We start from the raw sequence: 12,012 nt of genomic DNA, 5'->3' as shown, positions 1-12,012 counted from the left end.
CCTCAGGCCTGCTCTGTGGCTCAGGAGCCTGGCCCCTCTGACGGGCTGAAGAGGAAGAGATGGGAGCAGCCTTCAGTTCAGCAGTCTCATCTGAACAGGTTCATCCCAACTGCCCATTTTCAAGAGGTCAGGTCATAGGTGTTCAGGGCATGATAATAAACAAGTGGCTTTATCACTGAGAGGACCCCCAAGAGAAAGAAGGTGTGAGGGGCAAGCATGGCAGTGATGGAGGTCCCCACGTTCTCAAAGGTGGGAAGTTACAAAGTAGAGATAGGTTGTAAAGGATCCCAGGGCCCTGATACCTGAGGACAAGCCACATTCTAGTACAGGGCAAGAGCTGTTGGTGGGGTGGGCAGTGTTTCAGGACATCTCACATAAGCTTTGGCTGTTGAATTAGAACAGTATGAGGAGCAGAATTCTATCTACCAGCCCTTGTGGTTTTGTCCAAAAGCTGCCGCTGTTAGGCTTCATTGCTTGGGACCAGCACCAAACTTCTGGTTTTAATTAACCCATTTCTGGTTTTATGGAAAAGCTAGACTTTTACAAGACTCATTCAGAGGTAGACAACCATCTGGTCCACCTGGACTCATTCCACTGCCAGCTTCCATGTCCTGCAGTAGAGGACATCCTGCAGGTCCTGCAGGTCCCGCCATTCCTCACTACTCCAGGACACAGCCCCTGGTCCCCAGCCATCAGACCTCAGATGAGTCACTTGAACCCCACTTTTCCTAACCTCTCAAATGAGGAGAAGCATCAGCCCTCCTATGATGGCTGATATGAAGTCGGGGCACAGCACACATCCCTAGGGCTTGCACACTAAATGCCCAATAAAGGTTAGGACGGTGTCCCTATGACTATTACTGTTATCTTGCATTATTATGAACAGTTACAAGGTGTGAAATAAGGCATGTGCTGGGACTGAAGGCCATTCCTCCTTAAAACTCCAAGGAGGTTTTCTTTCAGTGTGATTTCTCACCCAGAGGAGGAGGAAAGCCTGCTTTCCTGTCAGTTATATGAAGTCTGCTCAACTCTTCAGACTTTCAGCTGAAGGGCTGAACAAGTCCTAGGGGCTCCCTCATCCTTGAAACACTCGCCCGATAGGCAGACATTGGGGAACTGCTCCCTCATCTCCAGACTTTCACCCCTGCCTTCCCGGAAAGCCAAATATCTGATCCTCCAGTCAACCCTAAAGTCCAGGGCACTGGTCATGTGGCACAGGTCTGGCCGATGAGGGACAAAGAGAAGACTGCTGAGTTGGTCTTCAAGGTGTTTTAAGGTTTAACTAAACATTCAGATTCATAAGGCCTCCTAAGTTCAAGTAGACATGAGACTGCTTTCTCAGAAGGAATAAGGCAGGAAATACAGCTTTCCAGCTGGACTCTTCTGCAAGTGTCCACACAGCTGTCCAGGAGCTAGAGGGAGCCTGAGGGTAAGAAACACCCCTGAAGAAGGATGTGTAGAGCCATCCTGGTTTTTAAGACCCTCATGTTCCCAGGGGCCAATATCTCTGACAACCACTCCATGGGCATGCCTAACAGAGATTCTTTTTTCTTTTTTTAAAGATTTATCCACCTATTTTAGAAAGAGAAACAGCAACCAGGGGGAGGGGCAGAGGGGGAGCGAGAGCATCTCAAGAAGTCTCCCCATTGGGCGTGAAGCCAGACATGGGGCTCAATCCAAGGCCCCTGAAACCATGATCCGAGTTATAACCAAGAGCTGGACACTCAACCAACTGAGCCACAGGAAATTCTAAATTAAAGCTATCCACATTGATTTGAGCTAGTGACAGGCAGTTTTAGCCCATCAAAACTGGTTTGAGGCATCCCACATTGTTTTGATTTTGGTTTAGAACATTTCTAAGCTGGTTTAGGGAAGCGAGACTTCTGGAATGCTACAAGTGAGTGGTACTTCTCAGAGCACCTAGGCATTGATAGTGCTTCTTAATCCTTCTCCACTACCATCCCCTCTAGTTAGAAGGCAGACTCAAGAGCCAGGGGAGTCTAATGCCCAAACCATTCCCCTATGCAGTCTGAGAGAGTCCTGCCCAAATGACACCATGATACTTTGAAAAGTGAGCTTCCTGGATCTACAAGAGCCTACCTCACTGGAACAGTGTGACTGGTACAAGCCATCCTGGCATTCCCACCACCCAGGAAAGTGGTGCATCTTCCCTATTTATGAGATGTCCAGTCCTCTGAATCAGAAACCTAATCAACCCTATGATGGGGGCATGGAGTAGGTGTTGTCTCTTTCTGCCAATAATTAGTTCCAGAAAAATACTACAACTAGTCATTTAGATTAGAATTACCACAATCTACTGTGGCCTGATGAAAACCAATTTGATCCAGTTTTAACCATAAGCACCACATGTAAATACCTGGGCAAAACCCACTGGAGCCTACTTGAGTTGGTCAAAACAGAATCAAGTTTATTTGAACAATATAACATGGATTCCAACAGTCTGAAACTGTTTTTAATCTAGTTTGAGCAACACTGAGCCAATACAATGTTGAACCCGCTGAAACTGGGTTGAGCACACCAATTCATTTTCAACCAGTTTGAATTGGGTTAGCCTGGTTCAAACTAGTCCCTTGAAAGGGGATTTGGGGGTCTCAGTTTCCCAGATGTCAGCTCTTTACTAAAAAAGGAAACCAGGGTAGGAGAGGTTTTAAAGTTACTTATCTCTGGTGAGTGATTTACCTTACTCCCATAAATATTCATAAAAATTAATTACCAGCTTACTGAAAGAATTCATAAAACCCACACTTTTTATTGTAACATTAGCAACAGCAGGAAACAGCCTCCTGGCTAAAGAAACATCATATTTAAGAGGCTCTTTATGGTGTTGTGGAAGGACCTTGGAAAGGAGCAGCCCAAGTTTCCCTGAGGCCATTCAGACAGTGCAAAGTTGGCTCAACACTGAATGCTGAAATCCAATATTAACCCCCTCAAAAAAGACAGGAGAATAAAAAAGTAATAGCCTGAATATGGATGCAAGTATATCCACCCTAATCAAAAGTGTTAGATCATAATGAGCTGCTTATACAGACACATTTCAGTCTATTAACCTGATCAGTAGTGTCAAGGGATGTAATTCAAAGCATTTTTTTTTTAAGATTTTATTTATTTATCAGAGAGAGAGGGGGAGAGAGCGAGCACAGGCAGACAGAATGGCAGGCAGAGGCAGAGGGAGAAGCAGGCTCCCTGCCGAGCAAGGAGCCCGATGTGGGACTCGATCCCAGGACGCTGGGATCATGACCTGAGCCGAAGGCAGCTGCTTGACCAACTGAGCCACCCAGGTGTTCCTCAAGGGATGTAATTCAAAGGGATGGCTGACTATTCCCTAATCAGCTGAACCACCCCCCTCCATAACAATAGGGGCTTACAAAGTACTCCGCCAACCAAATGCGTGAGCACCTTTGCTTATTATAACACTGTTTTTACCTTGAAGGTGTGCTTTCTGTACAAGCTTTGCAGGAGAAAACCAAAGGTAAAAATACCATTTGCTTTGAGATAAAAATGCAACTGTTCTTTAAGAGTAAATTCAAAGTCACTTACCAGCCACAAAACTTGGAAATGATGCCACCTTCTTTGTCTATTGGGAAATAGAAAAAAAGAAAGAAAAGAAAAGAAAACACACACATGAGTGTAAGTAGATGGCCTAAAACATCTAGGCTAAGAAGAGTACTGTATTTGAAAAGCTAAACCCTACTGAGTGTCTGATGTTCCTAAGAAGTCAGCTCCAGAAAGCAAACCAATGGCATTCAGGCACCATGGTGTTTAGGCAGGACACATGGAAACATCCCCATGGGGAAATTTGGGGTACAAAGGGCCATCATTTAAAGTTAGGGACCCCCAGATTAGTATGTCACTGCTAGAAGGGAGGCTAGAGACCATACAACCAATAGTTCTCCAATTGGTGGGCATGAGAATTACTAGGGTCCACCTTTAAAAGCAAGATAAAGGATACTGGACACCACTCTATGGGTGGCCAGACTTATTTCATCAAAGCTAGAAAATTCTATCCAAACTATGTCATCCAGAAAAGGGAAATAACTGGTTTAAGGCCTCATTTTAACAACCTCCATCAAGGCAGTGTTAACCTATATAAGATTGTTTTTCAAAACCATGTTGTGGGTTTAAAACAGGTTTTAAACAGGTTCTCAATCAGGATGATTTTTTTGTCCCCAAGGGGACATTGGGTAATGTCTGTAGACACTTTTGGCTATTACAGCTTGGCAAAGAGGTTGTGTGCTGCTGGCATCTAGTGGATAGAGGCCAGAGATGCTTCTAAACATCCTTTAGTGAAAAAGACAGCTCTTCACAACAAAGAATGCTCTGGCCCAAATGTCAATGGTGCCATTACTGAGTAACCCTAACTTAGAACATAACTGTAAGATAATGAAGTAGAACAAGTTTCTGTCAAACCAGGGAGCATAAATGAACTTCCCTACCCCCAACCCCACATGCCACTGAAAACGCATGAACCCACAGTGGTATGAGCCTGAATCAGCAGGAAAGAAACTTTCCTTCTTTTTCCTACAGGAACACCCAACTTTGCTTGACTGAATCCCCACTTCCAAGACACTGGCTGGGATAAGAACATGGTGGAAAGGGTGAGCAGACCATGGTGGTGTGGTAACTTCAATATTAGGAACTTAAACCACAACACTTATCCTTGGAAAAAATTACCTCTGGGATGTTGTTATTGTCCACAGGTCCATTGAGATCAGAGCGCTGCTGCTTCCTCGGCTGCTCCAAGCCATTGCAAACCTGGAAACCAGGAAGTAAAAGATGAAGATGGTGCTTCTGTATGTTAGAGAAATAAACCAAGATATAATATGACACAATTTTATGAAATGCCCATGCATGTATGTGCATGTATATGTGTATATGTGTAATTTAAACTCGTCTGCAATTAATATGTATTCTTTTATATTTATAAAATGTTTTTGAATCATTTTTTTACCATCTGTCACCACACAACATGATTATAATATTATGCTTCACTTCTCTTATGCTTTACTTCTATTATGCTTTACTTCTCATCTCCATGACTTATTTTATAACTTGATATTTGTACCTCTCAATCCCCTTACCCTATTTTGCCCATCACCACCCCCTTACTCTTTACCCATTGGAAACCACCAGTTTGTTCTCTGTATTTATGAGTCTGTTTTTGTTTGCTTGTTCATCTGTTCTGTCTTTTAGAGTCTACATATAAGTGAAACTACATGATACTTGTCTTTCTCTCTCTGGCTTATTTCACTTAGCGTAATACCCTCCAGGTCCATCCATGTTGTAAATGGAAAGATATCATATTATTTTAAGGCTGAGCTATGTTCCATTGTGTGTATGTAGGCCATATCGTCTTTCTCCATTTTTCTACTAATGGATACTTGGACTGCTTCTATATCCTGGCTATTACAAATAATGCCACAATAAACATGGGGTGCATATATCTTTTCAAATTAGTGTTTTCATTTTCTTTGGGTAAACACCTAGCCGTGGAATTACTGAACTATATGGTAGTTCTATTTTTTAATTTTTTGAGGAACCCCCATACTGTTTTCCACAGTGGTTGCATCAATTTATATTTCCACCAGCATTGCAAAAGAATTCCCTTTCTCCACATCCTCCCAATGCTTGTTATTGCTTATCTCTTTTGACTTTAGCCATTCTGACACATATGGGGTGATATCTCACTGTAGTTTTCATTTGTATTTCCCTGATGATGAGACATGGTGGACATTTTTTCATGTGCCCGTTGACCATCTGTCTGCCTTCTTTGGAGAAGTGTCTATTCATGTCTCTGATCAATATTTAATTTTTTGGGGGGGTGTTGAGTTGCATAACTTTATATCTATTTTAGGGATTAACTCCTTACTGGATATATCATTTGTCAATATCTTCTGCTATTCAGTAGGTTGTCTTTTCGTTTTGTGGATGGCTTCCCTTGCTATGCAAAAGCTTTTTATTTTGATGAAGTCCTAACCATTTATTTTTGCTTCTGTTTCCCTTGCCTCAGAAGATATATCTAGAAAAATGGTGCTATGGCCAATGCCAAAGAAATTACTGCCTGTGTTTTATTCTAGGATTTTTTTGGTTTCAGGTCTCAAATTTAGGTCTTTAATTCATTTTGAGTTTATTTTTGTGTGTGGCGTAAGAAAGTGACCCAGTTTCCCTTTCTTTGCATATAGTCAGCTGTCCAGTTTTCCCAGCACCATTACTGAAGAGACTATCTTTCTCCCGTTTGTATTCTTGTCTCTATATTGTAGAATATTTGACCATACAAGGAGGGGCTTCTTTCTTTTTTTTTTTTTTTAAGATTTTATTTATTTGACAGAGAGACACAGAACACAAGCAGTGGGAGCAGTAGGGGGAGAAGCAGGCTTCCCGCTGAGCTGGAGCTCATGACCCTGGGATCATGACCCAAGCTGATGGCAGACACTTAACCCACTGAGGTGCCCCGAGGAGCTTATTTCTTGACTTTCTATTCTCTTTCATTGATCTGTGTGTCTCTTTTTGTGCCAGTACCCTACTGTTTTGATGACTATTGCCCTGTAGTCTATCTTGAAACCTGGGATTGTGATACCTCAAGTTTTGCTCTTCTTTCTCAAGATTGCTTTGACTATTTGGGGTCTTTTGTGTTTATGTACAAATTTTAGGATTATTTGTTCTAGTTTTATGAAAAATACTGTGGTATTTTGATAGGGATTGCACTGAATCTGTAGATTGCTTTGTGTAGGGTGGACACTTTAACAACATCAATTTCCATTCTATGAGTATGATATGTCTTCCATTTGTTTGTGTCATCTTCATATTCTGAATCAGATTTTCTAATTTTATTATTTATTATTTGTTAATTGTGGTAAAACACACATAACATTAAATTTACCATTTTATCCACTCTAAGTGGATGGTTTGGAGGCATTAAGAACATTAACATTCTGCAATTATCACCACCATCCCTCTCCAGAATTCTTTCCATCTTGCTCATCTCAAATTATGTATGCATTAACCATTAATTCCCCATTACCCTCTCCCCCCAGACACTGGTTGTCTCTGTCAATTTAACATCTCCAGGAACCTCACATAAGTAGAATCTTATCTTTTTGTGACTGGTTGTTTCACTTAGCATGATGTCCTCAAGGTTCATCCATATTGTAACATGTATCATAATTTCCTGCCTTTTCAAGACTGAATAATACTCTTCTATTTGCATATACCCCATTTTATTTATCCATCCATCTAGTGACAGACACTTGGGTTGCTTCCTCCTTTTGGCTATTGTGAATAATGCTGCTCTGAACATGCTCCTCTCCTTAAGAGGAATTGAATTGCAAGATTATATTGTGATTTTATTTGTAATATTTGAGGAACCCCCATACTGTTTTCCAGCAACTGTACGATTTTATATTCCCAGCAATATCCAAGAGTTTAAAATCATAGTTCTAAAAAACCTGAATTCTTAGTTTAATGCAAATTCTAAACTCTAGAATCTAAACTTGTTGGTTAATGCAAATTAGTCAATCTACTACTAAGGAAAACAAAATGTTCCAAGGACATGTCATAAGTCTTCTGTTAAAGAGGACATCAAACCAAAATCTCAAATTTTAACAAAATTTAAAGTTTGAGTATCTCTATATAGTGCTTTGCACCATCCAGAATATAGAGTCCAGATCCATAGCACCAAAATCACTCTACAAACCCCAAGGGAGGTTTTAGTAAGCCATCATGCGAAGTTTCAGAACTTTCTGGAAATAAATTATCAAGCAGTACAATAACAATATAATGAGGATGATGAGATTAATGATAAGTTATACTTACAAAGAAATAAATTTATATTATAAATATATACTACACTCATGTTTACATAGAAATAATTAATTTACACTATTTCCACTCTTGCTTTACAGCTTACAAGACTGAGGCTTCAGGTGTTGGAGATAATAGCTAGGTTCCCACAGGTCTAGAAGGCATAGCAAGATGTTGCTGCTGGTTTTCTTCCTTGTCTAGACTGTTACTGTTGTGTTCCTTGATGTCATTCAGTCTCTCTGGCAGGGCTAGAGAAGAATTAAGGGACATGGGCCCACCCTCCTGGCACTGATGACACCTAGAAGACCACGGATTCCTAGCTGAGCATCCCCTTCGTGACTACAAACACTACTACATCTCAAAGGCAGGGATGGGGGGTGAGTGGGGAGTCTAGGGATGGCTCAGATAGGAGGTGGGAAAAATGGGGCTGGGCTTCAAGCATGGGGAAGGTTGAGCACAGAGGAAGAAAGGAGGGAATCACCATATACCAAGAAAAATTTAAAACTCAAGCTACAGGAAGAAATGAGGCTTTCCTGAAACAGAGGGGAAGCAGAGCTGCAGCTGGGGCTCAGGAAGTTCTGATGTCAGTTGGTCTCTGCTTCCTTTGCTGGAAGCCCAAAGAACTGTCTGCACCCCAAGCCCTGTGAACTCTCAGATAATTCACATGGGTCCTGGTTTCATCCTGCTGTCCCAGTATGCCCCAAGGCAGGGCTCTAGGGCTCAGGCAGGTCTGGGAACGCTGGCATGCTCCTCGGTCCTTCCTAGCCCTCTTTCTGGGAGCTGAACCCATCCTTTCCTAGAGGAGAGGACTGTGATTCATCTGGGGTCTCCACCTCATTAGAACCCGTTCTGACCAAGCTGAGTGGACAGTGCCCCTTCTTGTAGGGCTGAGGATGACTTGGCAATGACTCCTGCCAGGGTCCTCAGGGAGCCAGGATGGTTTCCCAGTCTCTGAGTTAAGTCTTCCCTCTGCTTCCTTGGCTCTGCACCTCCCTTTGTGGCCAAAGTAGACCAGGCAATATCTCCTAAAGAGTACAACGGGAACTCTTACCTCAAACGCTATTCCCATCCGCCTTTATTAAACCCAAATTTGCCACATCCTCCCAGAAAACCTTCTGTTGTCTTACACTCTTGGCTATTTCAAGGTCTATTTAGAGCACATCTGTGTTTTCCCTCTTGTTTGAAAGAGTTCTAATCTGGTGACTTTTCCTAGGCTGAGTTCACTGACTTCATTTCTGGAAGGCCTGCACCATCTTACCAAATGCCTAAAGAAACAAACCAGCCAACTGATGGATGAAAATGGGTCAACCACACTTTTTATAGACTGAATTTGTCCCCACCAATTTCATATATTGAAGCCTAACCTTCAAGGAGAAGGGCATTTGGGATATAATTCATATTAGATGAGCTGGTAAGGATGGCAGCCTCATGAACAGGAGCCCCCTGAGAGCTCCCTCACTCCCTCCACCATGTGAGGACACAGCCAGAAGGCTCTGGCTGTGAACCAGGAAGTGGCCCCTCACCAGATACCAGATCTTCTGGGGCCTTGATCTTGGACTTCCTGCCTCCACAACTGTGAGAATAAATGTCTGTTGTTTATAAGCACCCCGTCTATGGTATTTTTGTTATAGCAACCCAAATGGACTAAGATAACACCACATCTACAAACATTACAGCTTGGGGTGGAATCTACATTTTCTGCCACGAATGTAGGGCAACAGACTCTCGTCAGGGCACCAGATGCATTGCGGGAAAAGGCCATGTCGGGCCTGTTGTTCATCTTACATGGGGTGAAGAGGGGTCCCTCTGGGGGAGGCAGCCCCCACGGGGTGAGGGCTTGGGTAGGGAGCAGAGGCTGGGTGCTGTGCCCTCATGCTCATCCTTGGAATGCCTGGCATGGAGCCACAGCACGTGGTGACCATGGGCAATACAGGGTCTGAGATCCACTTATAACAGAGATTTCTCCCCAGAGCTTCTACAGTCTCGACCCTTTCCTCCATGTCAGCGTTTTCTCCAGTCATCACCATGACAACCACGTCTCATCATCAACAGCCGGGGCTGTTTTCAGAGAGGTGGGCTTGGGAGAGCCCATCTGGCACTCCGATTTTCATCTTGAGGGCAAGGCGGGGGCGCGCTTGGCAGCATGGGGTGCAGCATCTGAAATTAACATCATAGAGGCCCATGTGGGTTGGGGGTTCCCAGCATCTCAGCAGAAGATGCTCTCTCACCCTTCTGGGTACCCCCAAACCACAGCAGGCAGCCACACCTCAGCAAGAGAGGCCAGCCAGGATACCTGAGTCCTTCTCAGCCAACAGGGAAGCAGCCCAGCACTAAGGGCTGTTCTTGACGCTCTGGGGCTGGAAGCCGCACCAAGGGAGAAGGATGGTGAGTGAAACTGGGAAGTGAAATCTAGCGGGAGGAAATGGGGCAGGACCCCCTCGCTGGCACCCTGAGAACAGAACAGAAATGTGTGGCAGAGACTGGTCAGGACATGCCAGGACCAGGGACAGCTGTTCAGGGTTCGGGATGATTTGTCTGTAATAAAAATATATTCATCTGAATAAATTGCTCTAATAAGTATCTTGGCTCCAGTTGGTGAAGCCAGAGCTAGGATTTTTTTTTAAGTGTCAATTTAGATTTTGTCTGGATTAAATGGAAAATACAGCAACGTAACCCACATGGCTTGACAAGAAACAACAGCAAACAAGCTCGCCCGCCCTCACGCCATCTGTAATAAACACCAAACATTCCCAAGCAGTCTCCTGAATGACAAGCACGTTAGTGACACACGGAGGGACAGAGCGCCAGCTCAAAGCCGGGCAAGCCACAAGCTTCACACTGAACTATGCTGTCTCCCTTCACATGTGACTCCTTGTCAGACACATTCCAGGCTTACAGACAGCTCAGTTCAGTGACAGCCTTCTCTGGGAATCATCTGCTCCCTGTTCCCAAAGACATCAGACATTGAGCAAAGCTGCCTTCCTCTGTCCCACATGGCCGGGGTCAGCCGGGACCCACGGCCTGCTGGGGGCTCATGGAGAGCCGCCCTGAGAGTGTCAGCCTCGGTGGGCTGACTGAAGGTCTGCCTATTGCGTCCTGAACATATTTCACAAGCCCTTCAACCTGTCCCCTGACAGGCGGGTGGCTCAGAAAAATGACAATATTGTTCTTTTTCTTCTGCCCCTCTTAGAATTCTGATCACTCGTATGACATTTGTCTGGAGGAGAATGAGAGCTTAGGGATGAAGTATTTATTCTTATAATAGTCATCCCCATGGGGGTGATCATATCTTTTTGAAGCCAATCTGTGGCTTCAAAGAATCATGACAAGGTCCATTAGAGTAACCAGCCAGTCAGTCTATCTTTTAACATCTCCAGGCGGGCCTGTGAACAGGAGGGTTAAGGAGAGTCTCTCTCCCCACACTCTCTCCATCCCCTGCCCAGATATTTCATGAAACATACCGATACTAAACAATTCTGCATCCTCTGTCCAAGGCTCAAGCTTAACTGCATGTCCTCTTGTTATTTACTCCATCTGGCAGCCCTACCTGGAGCCGGAGAGACCGCCACCTGCACTGAGCTCCCCCAGGGCACACTCAGGGCCTGGGCTAGTTCTCTGCATCCGGTTTGCTAAAACCTCCCCTACCACTGACCACCATGACCACCTAGCATGTCCTTGACTTTGTCCTTCACTGGTGCCTGGGGTGCTTGGCCCAGCATTTCAGAGCAGAAGTGAATTTTCCTAAACTGCCCTCTGCATTTCAATCCCTTATGAAGCACTGTCCAAAGGCTGCACCCAGGGTGCCTGAATGGCTCAGTTGGTTAAGTGCCTGCTTTCGGCTCAGGTCATGCATGATCCTAGGGTCCTGGGATCGAGTCCCACACCGGGCTCCCTGCTCTGCAGGGAGTCTGCTTCTCCCTCTGCCTCTCCTCCCACTCATTCTCTCAATCTCTCTCTCAAATAAATACATCTTTGAAAAAATCTATTAAAAAAAAAAGTCACATCCACATGACTGGTCCCAAGCAAGCAACTTGGGTGTCTTACACTGAGGCCCCAAAAACACATACAACAACAATCTTGACCAGGGAAATCTCCCCATCTAGTGTGGCACAGCTCACCAGCCCTGCTGGCTTTAGACACTCTGTGGGGCAAGCCAGAGAACAAATACATATATGAACAACGGCAGTTCCTGTG

The 12,012-nt window shown here is 44.2% G+C and overlaps 1 protein-coding gene across 7 annotated transcripts in view; it reads right to left on the bottom strand.

The window, feature by feature from the left end:
• The window catches only part of APBA2 (amyloid beta precursor protein binding family A member 2), a 243,355-nt gene that overhangs the window by 43,048 nt on the left and 188,295 nt on the right, over positions 1 to 12,012 (bottom strand). For all 7 annotated transcript variants that reach the window (XM_082736650.1, XM_082736649.1, XM_082736648.1 and 4 more), the window contains 2 exons: positions 4,693 to 4,773; positions 3,559 to 3,595 (listed from right to left, as the gene is read on the bottom strand). In XM_082736650.1, coding sequence (XP_082592776.1) covers positions 3,559 to 3,595; positions 4,693 to 4,773 — 118 coding nt within the window. The remainder of the gene's footprint in view (positions 1 to 3,558; positions 3,596 to 4,692; positions 4,774 to 12,012) is intronic.

This window comes from Mustela nivalis (genome assembly GCF_964662115.1).
Source record: "Mustela nivalis genome assembly, chromosome: 6".
Classification (NCBI taxonomy): domain Eukaryota; kingdom Metazoa; phylum Chordata; class Mammalia; order Carnivora; family Mustelidae; genus Mustela; species Mustela nivalis.
This window is presented reverse-complemented; position numbering and strand designations above follow the sequence as displayed.